Genomic DNA, 18,502 nt, shown 5'->3' with positions numbered 1-18,502 from the left:
TCAGATCAAGTGTGCCAGAAACCAGTAGCTGAGGGACCTACAACAAAACAAGCAATAGCTATGACATTATCCACAATGTTTGTATCACATCAAAGAGTGAAAAACTGCTTACAATATGTTGAGGTAAGCTTACTGAATATTAAACATTGTCTATTTAACAATTTATTTTAATTACCTTTCTTTTAATTATTAGAAAATGAAAATCAGTAGAAAATGAATAGTTAGAGAAATCAATATTTATTTGCCAAAGATCACATAGAATGTGGTAAAACTTAAGACTCAGACAAGTGCTTCTGACTGTGGGATTCTCTCTAATGCACATAAGATATTCAAAAAGCAGTGAAACACTCACGTGGAAAGCCTGTTTGTGTCATTTGCATAGCATTTAAATAGATGCCCTCCCACTAGGAAATCCCCTGGGTACATCTATGACTGACCCGTGTTCCCCATCTTTCTTTTTTGCACCTCAGGAACTTATTTTCTCACAGATTATTTTCCACCAAAGTCCCCTGCACTGTCTTCTTTCCTTGGCTACACACACTCTTTCCCCTTCCAATAATGTAAACAGATATGGCCCCTGTATACAAGTTTTGAGGGTATGGTGTCTAGATACCAGGACATTCTGGCTTTGGATGCATCTTATCCCAAGTGCACTTTCAGTGATGTCACCTTGGTTGATTGAAATGGGATGAGGTTGTGGGGACAGTATTTGCACATTGGAAACCAGCAACACTTCAGAGCTAAGTTTTTGTTAAGGAGAAAGAGTTGTTAAAACATTGCTAAAGGTGTGTAGAAGAGCATTTCCTCTCTACCCCTGATGTCTCCTTCCAAGGAGAGGATGCTGTAGAAACATATCTATAACATAGGGTATATATGCCATACCCTGACATAGAGGTGTGGACTGAATTTGAAAGGAAAAATTGGGTACACCCAACTGGGCTCTTTTCCTCTTTTGTGTGAAATGTTCCAGGACGAACTTCCAAATCTACTTCAAGGACAACTTCTGTCTGAGTGCTATAGAGACAGTGTTCCCTTTGATGGGATCTGAAGTTGCCACAGCTGGTTGGATGTATCCAAAGCTGCTGCTGATAGCTGTATGTCTCCTTGTGTGAAGATCACTGATAACTAATATAAGACCATATTTGTTGCCATCTTTGTAAGAAAGAAAGGCAATCTTCCTCAAACTCAAATGCTATTTTTGTTAAGTTAGGCTAACACCCATATAAACAAAATGACAAACCAAATTTATCAGACACCAAAACAATGTTTCTCATACTTTCTAAAGCAGGAAAAAAATGCAAAGCATTAAATATACGTGAAAATATTCTCTCTACTCAAACAAGAGTCACAATAATATTTTAGGAAGAATATCTCTGTGTGGCAGAAATAAAAGGCAAGACTTCAGAAGAGAAAGAGAAGTCAGAAATTCATAGAACCAAAAACAAACTGACTCAAAGAGCTAATGCTTTTAAAGAAACCTTATTCAACTTCAAAATTACATTTAAATTCAAGGACACAACAAGGAATATGCTCAAATTCATCATGGCATGTGCTATGAAATAAGAACAATAATTTAGTGCAAGGCTTTTGAAACACCAAGAATATCCGGTCACCTGAGAAATCAAGTTGCTAAATAGGGAGACAATGCAGAATCACTTTACCACATCTTCATTCAGAAGCAAAAAGATATGGACGGGTTAGGCGTACAAATGTTGGGCTACACTGTGTTTTCACAGAAGACCTAAGAGCAAGTAAGACCTAGAACGTGTTCTGGTGATCCCATTACCCTCTAAGAGCAAGTAAGATCTAGAACGTGTTCTGGTGATCCCATTACCCTCTAAGCTGCCTGATTTTAGAGCTTTGATGTCAACCTGTCATTCGTATGCCTAGCTCATTTCCCATATCCAACCAGCACATCACATTAATTTCACCTGTATGCATACCAGATCCCAAGTGTGTTCTTTCCTCCCCCATCTTGGGGTCATCTCCTCACACCCAGAAAGCTGATAACTAAATTACCAAAGTCCTTCACTTTCCAGCTGCCCTGCCCCATTCTTCCTGTAATGGAAATCAGAAAATTGCTTTACTACACCCTTCCTTCCTCAGATCACTCTGCTGCAAGCCTGAGTCCCTCTAACTAGTGCTTAATGACTTTTCACCTGGAAATAACCAGGACAAGCCTGACTCCTTCTAACTAGTATTTAATGACTTGTCACCTGGAAATAACCAGGACAAGCCTGACTCCTTCTAACTAGTATTTAATGACTTGTCACCTGGAAATAACCAGGACAAGCCTGACTCCTTCTAACTAGTATTTAATGACTTGTCACCTGGAAATAACCAGGACAAGCCTGACTCCCTCTAACTAGTGTTTAATAACATGTCATCTGGAAATAACCAGGGCAAGCCTGAGTCCCTCTCACTAGTGTTTAATAACATGTCACCTGGAAATAACCAGGACAAGCCTGAGTTCCTCTCACTAGTGTTTAATAACATGTCACCTGGAAATAACCAGGGCAAACCTGGTCCCTCTAACTGACTTTTAATGGCTTTCAAATATGAGCCACCTCAACAATTCTTTTTATTGATCAACAAACTTCAACTTATCTATTTTGGAGTCAGACTCCTCTCTGCCTCTATAAACCTACACTGTTCATTGCACCAGAAACACCCACTCCTTGTCCCTTCTGGTCCTATGCATCTTCTCGGAGCAACTGCAGTCCTGTTGGTTCAGTGAGTTTGTATTAATTACACGATCTCATATTATATCTTCTCCTCTCTAAACACTGGGGAAATACTTCAACCATTTTCCTTACATACAAATCTAACCGCATTTCTTCTCTACTAAATCTTACCAACTATTCCCTACTACCTTTAGCATGAGTTTTGATATCTTTAGAGGAAATGTAAGGCCCTTCTTAAGCTGACTGTAAACTCCTTGCACCCTTATTGTCATCTGCTATCTGAACGTTATGAGTCTTTATTCTAACTTAAAATGCTCTTACCTCTTTCTTTGGTATTCCTTCTAAGTTGTACAATGAACATCACTGCTATGAGAATAAAGCTCGGTAGAATTCTGTCTCATTAGTACCCCATATTTGTTTCAAAGAAATTAATATGATCTTTTATTATTTCTGCTTCTGTATTTTTATCCCTTACTAAGAAATAAATCATCTAATGTTGAAATTACAATTTTTTTTGCAATTGTTTGCATCTTGGTGTTAATAGAAAACTTCCTAACATATCGCACCTTTATAAGTATTCTATATGAATTAATATATTTAGCATGTACAACAGACCTGTAAAATTGGTGTGATTATTGTCTCTCCCTTTTTACAAATGAGAAAACATAAACACATAGAAGTAAATTAGACTGTCTAGGTTTACACAGCAGCATAGCCAGGATTTGAAAGCTGGCAACCAGAGTACCACACCTGTGCTCTTTAACTACAACACTGTACATAGTAAGGACATGCCATGTGTGCAGCATGTAAGTAAAGAGAAATAAAAATGGCCAACTATTAGAAGCAGGGTATGTATTCATTTGACAAGTCAAACACAACTCTTACCTGATGTTCTATTGAAATATTTCTGATTCATTACAAAAACAAAGGTAAATTTATTAGAACCATTCTGAGACACTCAGAGAGAAGAAAATTCATGTAAGGACCGATGTTTTCAAGCTTTGTCAACAAGGGGAAGAATACATTTGTAGCTTTCCTCAATGAAAAGTAACTCTTATTTACCTATCTACCATCTGAGACTTTTCTTATTTCTTCTCTCTATAATGCCCAATTCTCTGTTCCTACTCCTTCCCATAGCAGACAATAAATACATCATTTCAGTCCACTATGGTGCCTCACCTAGAAATAGAGAAGACAAAGTGATCAAGATATGGAAGCACAAATCAGTAGGTGAGTATGGAAACTATATATCAAATAATCTCTTTGAATTTGCATTACACCAAATGGTACCATGCCTGAGAAAAAACAGAAAGCAGAACTTTGTGTGTCAATTATGCCTGATCACGATGTGAAGCAATGGGACTGTTATTTTAATTATTAGCTCCAACTTCCTTAAATTCAAATGGTACCTCACAAGAACCCCCAAGTTACAAAGGACTTTAAAAATAGACTCTGTAATGCTGTGTAAAATTATCAATTTAAATAACAACAGTCTCCAAAATTTTATATCCAAAAGAAACTACCTCATTTAACAAATAAGCTCTGACTCTGGGAGCAAAATTCATGTCCAGCATCATGTGGTTGCTAGGAAACTTTGCACTTTGCTTCCTGGCAGATCACCTACCTTTAAGTCAGAAGAGCTGCTGTGTGCTTGCTCTGCCTTAAAAAAAAAATCGTAGAACAGTAGGGAATTCAAAGACTCCCAAGATGCACCCAACATGAAATTTATAATGCAGTGAGATGAGGATGACCTCTGTATACTTCCCTTTAAATCATGTTCTTAGCAAATAAAGTCATGTAACTAAGAGCACCACCCAACAGATATCTCACCAACTGCATGATGCACCAAATCCAGATCAATATCAGATAAACCTTCTAAGGGTGATACGGAAAGAATTCAGGGAGATATTTTACTTCCTATTCAAAGATGGAATGACATAAATGGAGAGAGGTTATGTCCACATCCTAGTTATTTCCAATTACCAGCTCAAAAAACAGTGCTTCTTCATAACATCTGGATCCTTAAAGGAACTATGTGGTGGGTACAACTATGACTCAAAGATCTGACCTATCCTCAAGGATAAATCACCAGTGGTCTTAGGAGCTTTATAAAGTAACAAATATAACACCTAAGACAAATCCCAAAGAAAATTCAAGGGGTTAGAATAGATGATGATATTTGAATCTAAGAAATAAAAGCCACAAAAAGCACCTGAAAAGTTAAGATCCAGTTGCATTGCAGGAATCCTACCTCCTAACTCAGACTCCAAGAGTTGTGATTAAGTGCATAGAATTTATACTATTTAAAATAAACGAAGCTACACACTGTAGTCAAGAGACCAACTTCCCCATAGAATTCCTGTTCTCTAGAGTAAAAATTTACCAAATGAAATATGATGCAAGGACAAAATCAGACGGCTTCAATTAATTACATACATAGCCATACAATTTTAGTGATGCAATGGAAAGGTAATGAATGAAACAAATTCAATGTATTTCCCCCATACATTTCCACTGAAAATAAATACCAGATCATAAATAAAATAGCCCAAAGGCACTAAATCAGGGTAAGCAGTTGATGAACTATGCCACTCTACTCATACCATCATACCTGTTTCTTCTGAAATGAAAATGTTGGCTTTGCAAGCACCACTCACCCCTGTTGATGTTTGCTGTAGCCATGGTCAACTTCACCATGATCGTTGACATTGTGGCTGACAGCAAGCCCTTGGGCCACATCTTCATTGAGCTGTTTGGAGAAAACTCTCCAAAGACAACAGGAAAATTTTATGCTTTAAAAACTAGAAAGAAAGGATCACTCCTTTCACAGAATTATTCCAAAATTCTTATTCCAGGATGACAACTTCACATGTTGTAATGTAGCATGTCCATCTATAGGAAGAAATTTGAGGAAGAGAACTTCAGCCTGAAGCAAACAGACACTGGCATCTTGCCCATGGAAAATGCTGGACCAATCACCAGCTGTTCCTAGTTTTTCAACTGCATTCCAAGACTGAGTGGCTAGATGGCAAACAGGTGATGTTAGCGAAAGTGAAAGAAGACATGAGCATTGTGGAAGCTACAGAGAGTTTAAGGTCCAAGAATGGTAAGACCAGAAAGAATATCTCCATTGCTGACTATGAACAACTCTAATTCTTTTGACTTTCAGACATATTACCCACAAGACCATTCCTTCTGTAGTTCAGGAAAGCATCTCTGCCCCCTCTACTCACCATACCAGAACAACCACTCTCACTAATTTTATTTATAATCCATATTATCCTCATCACTCTCCAAGTCTAGTTCGATTGTGGAGTTAAGTTTATTATTATGAATCAAAACTAAACATACATATTGGAAGTGTTCATCTGTGTTCATCAAAACATCTTGTAATTACAAAGGTAAAAGGTGAAAAACATATGCACATATTCTCAAAAACAACAATATTCAAGAGAGCTTTCAGGCCTCACGGTCCCAGCAATATTCTGCTCCATGGCAACGTCCACTGGTTTTGCTGAGTGACTGACCGACTCCACGGGTCTTACGTTGCAGGAACCTATTGGACAAGGGCTCATATGCTGGTCCAAATTTAGGCCACACAACTCCCAAAGGTGTTATATGTGATTTGACAAGCTAGTTCAGTAATGTACTTAGTGTAAGTATGAGGAGCTGAGTATAACAACCAGAACACAAATAGATGTGGAACGCTTAAAAGTTCCAGATAGGAAGAGAGAGGGAAGATTTTAAGGTTCATTGGTTACCCAGCTTAGCCAAATCAGCATACATTAGACAAATAAGGGATTCTGTTTTCAAACAAACAAACAAACAAACAAAAAACCAAGTGATCAACACATGGGAAATAATATTTGAAGTTGAGATCTGGCCTTCAGATGCTAGTGAACACAGATATACATACACACATGCATATTCACACAGACACTCAAAAAAATTCAACATGTATATTATCAGATTAAATAGTCAAGATATTCATATTGATGCTTACTAGTGTTTGTATTGATAAATGTAGGTAAAAACTGTTGTTCACAGAAGTTGGGCACCTTAACTCTCTGGCTATAGCTGGAAGACAATCAAAACATCCTAAGAATTTCAGAGCCAGAGATCCTTTAAAATTTAATAATGAAAAAAATGTGCTCTTCAGTGTGAAAATGTTCAAGTAGCATCTGTAAGGCTTGAGCATCAAGAATTGCACATCAGCCACAAGAGTTGTTTACATATCAATAGTTACAAAGCATTAGCTATGATATTCACATCTACTAGGAAGAGACCATGAATAGTCCTCTACTTGAAAAATTATATTTTGAGGAACACATTTATAATCATTATACTAAAAACTGATAGAGCAATAAAAATTTTGGAAACAATTCTTCTCAAGAAGGAAAGCAATCCTTCACAAAGCAGGTGGTTTAAATCAGGACTCTACAAGTTTTCTGTATACGAAAAGGAAATAGCTGGGCAGTGGTGGCGCATGCCTTTAATCCCAGCACTCGGGAGGCAGAGGCAGGTGGATCTCTGTGCGTTCGAGGCCAGCCTGGTCTACAAGAGCTAGTTCCAGGACAGGCACCAAAAAGCTACGGAGAAACCCTGTCTCGAAAATCCAAAAAAAAAAAAAAAAAGGAAAGGAAATAAAGTCATCCCAGGTAGAGCAATTTCTTGGGAAATTGATGGTCACTTGTGAACATTCATGCATGAACAAGAAACAGCAGAAGCAACAAGAAAATGAAGACTCTGTGCTGCCATTAAACACACTATTCGCCTAAAGCTTCAAACAACACATACAAAAAAGAAAAACAGGAAAATTCATAAGATTTAGTGGCACCAAAGATGCTCCATCTCTCTACTAAGAAAGGATGTTTTTTAGTACCATCCATCCATTTACCTTCAAATTTCATGATTTTATTTTTTAACAGTCAAGTGATATTTCATTGTAAACATGCCACCTTTTCTTGCTCCCTTCTTCTGTTAAGGGACATCTAGGTTCTTTCTAGTTTCTAGGTATTATGAGTAGAACAGTGATGAGCATGTCTGAGCAAGTTTCCTTGTGGTACAATGGAGTGTCTTTTGGGTATATGCCCAAGAATGGTATAGTTAGATCTTGAGGTGAATTGATTCCTATCTTTCTGAGTAACTATCATACTGATTTCCATGGTGGCTGTACAAGTTTATACCCCTATCCGCAATAGATGAGTGCTCCCCTTAATTCACATGCTTTCCAGCATTGTGTTATTGATCTTATCCGTTTTGACAGGTATAAGATAAAATCTCAATGTACTTTTGATTTACATTTCCCTCATGGCTAAGGATGCTAAACATTTCTTAAATGTTTCTCAACTGCTTGCATTTCTCCTATTGAAAATTCTCTGATTAGGTTTGTACCCCATTTTCAACTGAATTATTTGGGTTTTGGATATCTTAGCTTCTTGAGTTATATATTTTGGATATCAGCCCTCTCTCAGACGCGGAGTTAATAAAAATCTTTTTCCATTCTGAGGATGCCTCTTAGTCCTCATGATATGTTCTTTGTCTTGCAAAAACTTTTTATTATTGTGAGGACCTGCTTATTAATTACTGATCTTAGTGCCTGTATTGACAGTGTTCCTGTTCAGAAAGCCATCTCTTCTGTGCTAATGTGTTCAGGCTGTTCCCCATTTTCTCTCCTATCAGGTTCAGTGTGTCTGGTTTTATGTTGAGGTCTTTGGTCCACTTAGGGTTGACTTTTGTCCAGGGTGCTGAGTATGGTCTATTTGAAATCTTCTACATACGGACATAAATCCACATACCTATAGATACCTAATTTTTTATAACAAAGACAGAAATTGACACTGGAAAAAAAGACATCATCTCCAATAAATGATGCTGATGCTGATCAAATTGGAATGTGTATGTTATTTTTAGTATCATCTTCATTTATAAATTTTGAACATTGTAAGAGGCACTAAAGTAATTTCTTAAATGCCAAAATGTCACAAGAACTGAAATTGTTCACAGGACTTGTCTAGTGATCATAATTGGTATATCATACAAGATCCTAAGAAGCAATCAGAATAACAGAAAAATCCTTGGATGCAATTTAAATGATACATTTTCCACATAGAAGGGATAATCAGATTGTTAGCCTTATCCCCCAATATCTCCTGATTAATTCCTCTGGCTCATTCCCTTTCTAAGTTAAATGTAAAGAACTTTCTTTTTTTAAGTTGTTATCCTGAGGTATTTAAATAAATAAAGCAAAGAGTAAATTTACTCATAGGGTATTTATAAAAATATTCACCTTATGCTGGGTGCATCTGGGTAAAGAAATTTCTTCTACTGATTTGCATTGCTTCATAATAATTACAGGTGTAAACAATAATTAAATGTTCAAAATTGCTAGTAGAGATGATGAGGAATTTTTCCAACATGAGAAATGCTAAGTGGTCAAGGTGATACACGTGACAATTTCCCCAATCAGATAGATTACTTTACATTTCATACATATATTGAGATTATTATATTCTACCCCATAAATTTGTTACTGTTTCTTTTTAAAACACATGTTTTTCTTTGGGAGAAAAGGTTCATTTTTTCTTCTTTTAATTACAACATTTCCCTTTCGCTTTCCTCCCACCAAACCTTCCAATTTAATTTTCCCCTCTCTCCTTCAAATTCACAGCCTCTTTTTTTCACTAATCATTATTGCATGCATATGTGTTTATATACATAAATATTCCTAAATATAATCCCGTTCAGTCTGTAAAATGTTATTTGTATGTATGCTTTCAGGGCTTACCTAAAACTACGAATTTTTTAATGGGCTTTACATTTTCACTTGGCTTGAATATTCAAATCACTCAAGGCATGATAAAAGCAGTTACCAGGAAGATAATCAAATTCCATAAACTTCCAGAGGGGCAGATCAGCATTGTGTTTGTAGGCAACACTAGGCTACCATGGAGTTTTGACCTATTAATAAGAATCACAGAAGCAGCAATGTGATATCCTTATGTCTATGACCACCATTTTATAATATCTCACAGAAAATAGATTCATGCCAATGATAATTTACATATTTTAAAATAAATTCCTTCTTTTAGCTGTCTTTCACTCCATCCCTAGGGGTTTTTTTAGTTGTTTATTTGTTATATACCAATCCCAGTTCCCCCTCCCTCTTCTCCCATTCCCCTCTTTTCCCCCCATCTGACCTCCAATACGCTCCTCAGAGAACTTAAGGCCTCCCCTGGGAAGTCAACTAGGACTGTCCTCTTCCCTCATTGAGGCAGGGCTAAGGCCCTTCCCCTTCCCCATGACTAGCATCCTTACGTTTTTCTGACCCACAACTTTCTCATGGCATTTTTCACCTCTGAATTTCTGAGTGTGTAGATGATGGGATTCAGCATGGGGGTGATGACTGTGTAGAACACAGCCACAAGTTTGTCTTCAGTAAAAGTAGAGGAAGGTCTCATGTAGAGGAATATGGCAGGTCCAAAGAACAAGATGACCACAGTGATGTGAGAGGCACAGGTGGAAAGGGCCTTGCGCCTCCCCTCTGCAGAATGATTCCTCAAGTTGACAAGGATAATGACATAGGAAGACACCAAGACTAGGAAGGAATACAGAGCAATTAAGCCACTATTAGCCATTACGGTGACACTCTCCACAAAGGTATCAGTGCAAGCCAGCTTGAATAGCGGCTGGAGATCACAAAAGTAGTGATCAATCACATTGGGACCACAGAAGGGCAACTGAATAGTGATAAGAACCTGAACTAGAGAATGCAAAAAGCCCCCCAGCCACGAAACACCCACCAGCATGTGACACACTTGATGACTCATGATATTCATATAGTGAAGAGGTTTGCAGATGGCCACATAGCGATCATAGGCCATCACCACAAGCAAAAATATCTCAGCAACTCCCCAAAAATGGAAAAAGAATATCTGAGTCAGACAGCCCTTCAGGGAGATGGTTTTAACTTTGACGAGTAAGTCAATGATGAACTTAGGGACAACAGTAGAGGAGTAACAGATCTCCACCAGGGACAAGGAGCTGAGGAAGATGTACATGGGGGAACGCAGACTCTTACTGACACTGACTACTGTGACAATGAGGCCATTGCCCAGCACTGTGGCCAGATACACGGGAAGGAACAGCAAAAAGCACACTTTCTGCACCTCTGGATCCTGGAAAAGGCCAGTGATGATCAGTTCAGTCACGTTATTTGCCTTGCCCATGTTTTCAGTTCAGGAGTGGACATCAGGCAGGGACCAGCCTGAAATTCAAAAAAAAATGTAGCACCAGTTTATACAATTTACAGGATCTCAGAGGAAGCAAACCAGCAAACCACTTACTAATCATTCTTTACCCAATAGATAATAATTCGGAATTCAACATGGCACTCTAACATTTTATATTTTACTTAGTTTTATCACTGGAAAACAGAAATTCAGAGGAATAATTGCTTGCTCATAACCACACAGGCAAAGGTCACTTCTCAGTCCAGGACCATTCTTTCTAGCTTCTGGTACATATTTATGACAACGTATTCTGAATTTGGGTAGTCGTTCATGCTAAGAACCTGCATTTGTACTCCTTTACTGTATTTTGATATCTCTTCTTCTTCTGGGGAATTGGCATATTTCTTCCCCTCTATTCTTTGTTTCTTTCTTCTCTTTCTCAAGAACTATCCATTTCCTGTTGTATTAATGCATGTGAAAATATCTCACCAGTTATCAAGTAAATTCCCATAATATATAAAAAGAAATACACACTGTAAAAATCGATCAACATTTCTTTTTACTTGGAAAGATGATTAACAAATGAGAGATAGTAAGTACTAATGTTGAAGTTATTGTTGGCCTCATGTTTAGTTATTGACTTGAAGACCAGAGAACAAACTTCTGTCAAATGGATGCACAGGCACTTCCACAAGTGAGTTGCAAAGAAGTTTAAGCCAACACAAGTATTGGGGGCAGTGTGTCACAACCATTTAATAAATCATTCCCAAGCTCTGTATTCGAGAGCACTACCTTGATATCTGTTTGTCAGTCAAAGCCACAGTATTTACATATTGTAAATCACCAAACACAACAAATCATTTTATTTTTATTAAGAAGACTCATTTTCAATCACACAACTTGGTAGAGACTATCAAAGAGAGATTTTTCTTCCCTGTTACAGTAAAAATACACTTCAGCCACATGCTGTAGGAGATCTGAGTGGACTTAGAAGAAGAGACTAGGCATACACAGTAGGTCCTTACTCACTCCTCCTCCTCACGAGTATTTTAGATAGCATGCTTTTTCCTTGGAGCATCTATCTCTGTGTTTGTGTATATCCAATGCTGCCATGCCTGTGTGCATATGTTGTTCACACTCATGAGTAAACTACACAACAGCTCTTTGGACAGATGTAAACCACCATCTCCCTTATCATCTTCATCAACAAGGCAATACTTTCTGCTCACTCAAGTGCATCCCTTCTGAATTACTTCAGCTTTCATGGGGGCAGGAGCAGGTATACTAAGTTTCCCACAAACATAGAATGTATGAACTGATGCCACTTTACAACACGATAAACTAAATCATCTAAGTACATACCAAACCTATGGTGGAACTATGTATCTACCCAAATAGGAAGCATACTCTCTTAACTTTACTGAGCAAGCAAGCAATTGTTATGTTAACAAAAGAAGAAATGAACTAGTCATTCATTAACAGAATCCATAGACAAAGGTATAAGAGAAGAGTTCAAATTAAATATGACCACTGTTAGAAATTTTAGGTGCATTTACTTAAATAAACACATAACTTTTCTGTGAGCTTAAACACAATTTAATCTTGATCTATTACAGAAATTAAGATAAATTTACTAGAACAAATATAAGACATCACTTGGAGATAGAATAATTGTGGAGCTCCACAGTGTTCCAGGCTTCATTTATAACTCCTTTGGGAATGACCCTTGCCTCTGAAAATTTCTCTCTCTCTCTCTCTCTCTCTCTCTCTCTCTCTCTCTCTCTCTCCCTCCCTCCCTCCCTCCCTCCCTCTCTCTCTCTCTCTCTCTCTCTCCTCTCTCTCTCTCTCTCTCTCTCTCTCTCTCTCTCTCTCTCTCCCTCTCTTTCTCTCTGTCTCTCTCTCTGTCTCTCTCTCCCTCTCCTGCCTGTTCTTCTTCCTCTCCCTGTCCCCACTCACCCATTCAAACTCCCTCTGCCACTGAGATGGTAAGAAATACCTCCTGCTTTGCTTCATACTAGAACAAATGATAGAATATAGACCATGACTAATCAAAAATATGAGATCTCTTGATGTACTAATGTGACTGACCTTGGAATGAAGTAAAGAACCTCTACCAATATAGGTGCCAACCTGGCAATCCCCAAATAGTAAATTATAGTATGCATAACTGTAAAGGAATTTCAGTAACATCACATTTCATGCTATGGATTTTTTTAAAGATTTATTTATTTATTATATATACAACATTCTGCCTCCATGTATGCCCACATGCCAGAGGAGGGTGCCAGATCTCATTACAAAGGGTTGTAAGCCACCATGTGGTTGCTGGGAATTGAACTCAGGACCTCTGGAAGAGCAGACGGTGCTCTAAACCACTGTGCCATCTCTCTAGCCCCCATGCTATGGATTTTATATCATTATTCTCTACTCAACCACCTCTTCATCTCGAAAGTGAATTCTTATGGCTCTAATAAAACAAAATTAACTAGTCCCAAATCCTATGTCAGCTGAGAAACTCTGCACCTTGCCACTAGTCACACCACCTACCTTTATATCAGAACAGCTGCTGTGCTCTTATGCATTCTTTGAACAACAAATAAAAATGAATAGCATGAATTCAAATAAACTCAATGTGCTTCCAAGTCAGCATGATGTTAGGAACCCTGCTGGAACACATCACTACTCACGGTTTGTTTGGACTTAGGAAAACTGGAGTGGAAAAATAACTCGATTTCTTGCCTGGAAATGCTGGTCCTGGAGCAAGCAAGATCTGTGGGCTGTTACCACCCAGCTGATTGAAGACCATCCACTCATACTCAACTAAGCCACTCTGGGAATAGTGCTTAAAAGAATTTAAAGACAGATTGTTCCAACTCCTTCTTTTTGTATATGGGGTGGCACGGGCTAAGAGGAGACAGTTGTCTTTCCCACACACTCTAATAATTTCTGGGTACTATGTAAGAAATCATCATTCTGTCAAAAAGTACTAGGCTATCATTGGTGATATGTGGTGATTATTGTTAAGGAGTTGGCTTTGTCTCCTAGAACATATCATCAAAAGGATCCTGGCAGCTTTTCAAAAGAAAAGACAGTAGGCAGAGTCTAATTTAAATCACAAACGGGGAAAATTCACAGCATCTGCAATTTTGAAGGAAAAAAATCCTTAAGAATAGTAAACTGAGAGTCTCTGGATCCTGTTTTAATAAATAACTACCCACTCACACCAAGTGCAAGCATTGCAATTGAATTCCCACATACTAGAACTGTTTTTAGTAAATCAGCCCTCATGTTATAACCAAGAGACCAACTTCTCCATGGAATTTCTTTTCCCTAGAGTAAAACTTGCCAAATAAACTTGAAAAAAAGTTTCAATCTATTCCAATTATTTTTTCTGTCTCTTCCATGTTGTTTTGCACACACTAGAGAGAAAGAACACACTAGAGAGAAAGTGTTGAAAGCAAGGCATGCAGGGGCCATTTGACTAAACTTACCAACTGAAAATAAATTCCAGATGAATAAGGAAAGAAAAGAAGCCCACTGGACACTGGTGTGATCAATACTGGACTCACTATCCACCTATAGCTATGCCACTCCACTTTCCCTTCTCACTTTCTTTTATTTAAATTTCTCATCGTCATAATTGTCTACCAAGCCTATCAATGCTAAGTCCTTCCCTCAAACTCCACCTCCATGCCTTTGTGTATATTCTGTGTATAAAAGCATTTAATCACTTTGTAGCTCTTTCCCTCTGTCAACAACAGTTGTCCAGTCATGAAATATAGCACGAACTTCTTCTGAAACAGGGGTGGTTTGTTGATCCGTCCATTTATCCATTCATTAATATAATACTGAATTCTATAATGTTCTAAATTCTGCTATAGGTACTAAACAATACACTGTATAAAAATAAAGTCACTAAACCTCATGAATGCAGCATCCTTAATTTTCCTTTTAGGATATAACTGAGTTAGAGAGGAAATGAAAAAAAAAATGATTCCAGACAGTCAACTCAATCCTTTCAAGGACAGAAAAAAAATAAATATGACAAAAATACTAGTGGAGAAAAGCACATGGTAAGACCTTATTGTGGAAGACATCACACAGTTTTGCACAACAACAGAGATAAATGAATCTTAAGCCCTCCCTCCTAGAGCATAGCTTTCCTAGTTCCAGAAGGTGCTATGCAGGCTCAGTTATCTTACCCGGTGCTGGGACATACATGCTACAATACTGGCATACCGGGAACAATATGCCTGCTTGTGCAATAGTGACGTGATAGCTATGGAGTAACCAACTGGTCTCTGAATAGATTTGAGACCTGTTCCACTGTAGGGAATTCACACCTGATCAAAAGCCCATAGCTGGGAGGGTCATAGACCCTAAGGTAAAAATTATTGTGGTCGTTGTTGTTGTTGCTAAATGGTCATGTAGTCAAACTACCTTCTAAATATTATGTTTGTGTTTATACCCATTGTGATGGCTATTCTTGGTTGTCAACTTGACTATATCTGGATTGAACTAAAATTCAGAAGTGGACAGCACACTTGTGATCCAAATCTTGAGGCAGGAAGACAATGTGCCTTTGATCAGAATCTTGAAGCAGGAAGGCACACCTTTAATTTGGGCTACACCTTCTGTTATATATGAGGAAACCTATACATAAGGAAGCTTATATAAGAACAGGGTAAAAAGAAAGGGTTCATTCATTCTTGGCCTGCTTGTCCTCACCTTGTCAGCACATCCATTACTTCCCTGGCACTGGAGCCTACTTCTTCAGGGTTCTAGCATACACAGAGCAGCTGAGACATCCAGCCTCATGGGACTGAGAAACTACTGGATTTGTAAACTTTCCTTTTACAACACTTAGCCATGTTGGACTGAAGCTCATAAGTCTTTTCCAATAAATTCCCGTGTATGTGTTTGTATATGTATGTATGTATGTGTGTGTATATATGGAGGGGGGAGAGATTCATTCTATAAGTTCTGTGACTCTAGAGAACCCTGACTAATACACCCACAGACCTGGGCTACTCTCAACCATGGTCATAAAAATCTTTTTGCAGTGGGTAACATACAGTGAAGAGATTCATAACAAGTCAAAGTGCTGAGAATAGAGAACTGTGAATATTAAACCCTTAAAGGGATCTTTTTAACCCCCGTCCTGAAACCCAGGGAACGTCACAGAGGAGGAGGCAGAAAGATAAGTAGAAGAAGATGGGGAGGAGGCCTGTGAAATTCTGCCATCTAGCTATGGCATGGATATTGCACTCTTTAACTCACAGAAGTTGTGGTTCCAAGCACAAGATCTCCCAAAAATCAAGCCAGTCAATGGTCCAGTATGAATGGAGGAGGAGCTAATGAGGTCCTCCTAATTTAGGAGCTATTGGCAGTTGATAACTACTAGGGGAGGGTGAATCCTTCTTTGGGGATGTTGCAGTTGATAGGTTGACCATGTCCAGCAGATGGCTCCACTCTCAAGTACATATGACACAAATTAATTAGATTTTGTAGAATATTTCTTTAATAGAGAAGTGTCAGAGGTATACACCTTGAATCCCAGTATTTGAGAGGCAGAGGTAAGCAAATCTATCTGAATTCAAGGTCAGCCTAGTCTACAAAGTTAGTTCTGGGACTACATAGAGAGACCCTGTCTTTAAATTTAAAAAAAAAAAAAAAGAACAACAACAACAACAAAAAACCCAGAAAGATGAGAACATAAAGATACAAAAAGAATATGTTATGAATGAGTCTAGGAGGAGATGGGGAGATGGAAATTAGGTATGGCCAAAATACATTTTGTATTTATATGTGACACTCTCAAATAATAATGTTTTTACGTTTTTAAGAAAAAATAAATGATTCATTTAGGCTAGCACACCAAAAATTTAATCATCTAAGCCTGTAATTCTTTATACATTATTATGTATTTCACATTCTGAGTTTCATAATATCTTTACCATCAAGAATAAAATTTTTATACTTCAGTACATTCAAATTAGGTTCAATTAAATTTTTTGAGTTACATCGCAAATAAAACAGGCAAAGTTGGATTCCTAAAATATGAGAAAATACCACTGAACATCAGTGAGCAAGTGTCTTTCTGGTAGAATGAAGCATCTTTCAGGTAAATGCCCAAGAGTGAACCATGTGATAGATTGAATCCCATATTCCTGAGGAACTACCACAATGATTTGCATAGTAGTTACATGAGTTTGCACTCCTAGCAGCAATGGATGAATGTTCCCCTTACAACACATCCTTGCCAGCATAAGCTGGCAGTGAATAATAAAACTGAAGACGATATCTGAAGATAGAAAGGTCTTTCATACTCATGTACCATAGAATTAATATAGTAAAAATCATCATCTTAACCAAAATCAAGCTATAGATCAATGCATTCTCCATGAAAAACTCAACACAATTCCTCACAGATCTTAAAAGGAAAATTTTCAGCTTCATTTGGAAACAGAAACAAAAAAAAAATCAAGAATAGCTAAAACAATCCTAAACAAAGAAGAACTGCTGGAGTTGTTACTATCCCCAATTTCAAGTTACACTACAAAGCTATAGTAATGAAAACTGCATGGTATTGCAAAGAAAGGCACATTGATAATTGATTGATTGGAATTGAAAACCCTGACATAATTCTACATACACATTTTAATTTTTAATAAAACATTGGTAGATATTATCTACTATAAAGGTAGTAGAAAAGAGAATCCCGTGCCAGGAACTTTGGCTGATGCCATTACAAGAACGAAGGGAAACTGAAAATTTAAAGAAAAACAAAACAACAAAAAAACAGTAAGTGGCCATCACAAAACTCCAGTTGAGACGTTGTAATGACTAGAATGAAAATAGTAGCAATTAAGAATTTAGGAAAGGTTAAGACTCTAGATATATTCTGAAGGTAGAGTTCACAAGATTTACATAAGTTTTGATGGAGTAAAAGAAAATAAGTCAAGGAAGCAAGGAAGATTAATCAAAGCTTGATTGCTTATCCTGTGGCTTTGCCTTTTATTTTGTTTAATTTGTTGTTGCTGTTGTTGTTTAATAAAGTTAAATGAGGGCCATGAAGATGATTTGGTAAGTAAAAGTGCTTGCTTTCAAGGAGGATCACCTGAGTTTGATCTTCAAGACCCACCTGATTGAAGGAAAGACCTTACTCTGACAACTTGTGCTCTGACCTCCTATCGTGCTGTGCTTTGTGCAAGCAAATAAATACACACTTGCACACATAATTACATTAAATTAGTGTCCTAGTTAGGGTTTCTATTGCTATGATAAAACACCATGACCAGAGCATTTTGGGAACAAAATGGTTTATTTGCTTTATACTTCCATATCATTATTCATCGTTGAAGGAAATAGGGTTAAGAACTCAAGCAGAACAGGAATCTGGAGGCAGGAACTAATTCAGAGGCCACGGAGGAGTGCTGCTTACTGGCCTGTTCCTCATGTCTTGCTCATCCTCCTTTCCTAGTACCATGAACCATGTACCACAAGTTCAAGGATGGTACCACCCACAGTGTACTCTGCCCTCCCACACCAATCAATAATTAAGAAAATGCCCTATAGGCTTACCTA

At 37.7% G+C, this 18,502-nt stretch overlaps 1 protein-coding gene across 1 annotated transcript; it reads right to left on the bottom strand.

Moving 5' to 3' along the window:
- Positions 1 to 10,927, bottom strand: LOC142855396 (olfactory receptor 4B1-like). Its single transcript, XM_075981894.1, has 5 exons — positions 10,002 to 10,927; positions 6,688 to 6,761; positions 6,155 to 6,240; positions 5,342 to 5,433; positions 1 to 37 (listed from the first exon to the last, which is right to left on the bottom strand). The coding sequence occupies exons 1-5, from the start codon at positions 10,910 to 10,912 to the stop codon at positions 1 to 3; spliced, it is 1,200 nt and encodes a 399-aa protein (XP_075838009.1). The 5' UTR covers positions 10,913 to 10,927.
- Between the last annotated feature and the right edge of the window lie 7,575 nt (positions 10,928 to 18,502).

This window comes from Microtus pennsylvanicus, chromosome 8 (assembly GCF_037038515.1).
Source record: "Microtus pennsylvanicus isolate mMicPen1 chromosome 8, mMicPen1.hap1, whole genome shotgun sequence".
Lineage (NCBI taxonomy): Eukaryota > Metazoa > Chordata > Mammalia > Rodentia > Cricetidae > Microtus > Microtus pennsylvanicus.
The sequence above is the reverse complement of the archived record's forward strand: the minus strand, read 5'-3'. Positions and strand labels throughout refer to the sequence as shown.

Coding starts and splice junctions, on each gene's coding strand:
- LOC142855396 (XM_075981894.1), bottom strand. CDS start 10,912: ATGGGCAAGGCAAATAACGTGACTGAACTGATCATCACTGGCCTTTTC. Junction 6,762..10,001: donor AAGTTGTGGGTCAGAAAAAC/GTAAGGATGCTA, acceptor ATTGTCTTCCAG/CTATAGCCAGAGAGTTAAGG. Junction 6,241..6,687: donor ATTTATCAATACAAACACTA/GTAAGCATCAAT, acceptor CTTGTCCAATAG/GTTCCTGCAACGTAAGACCC.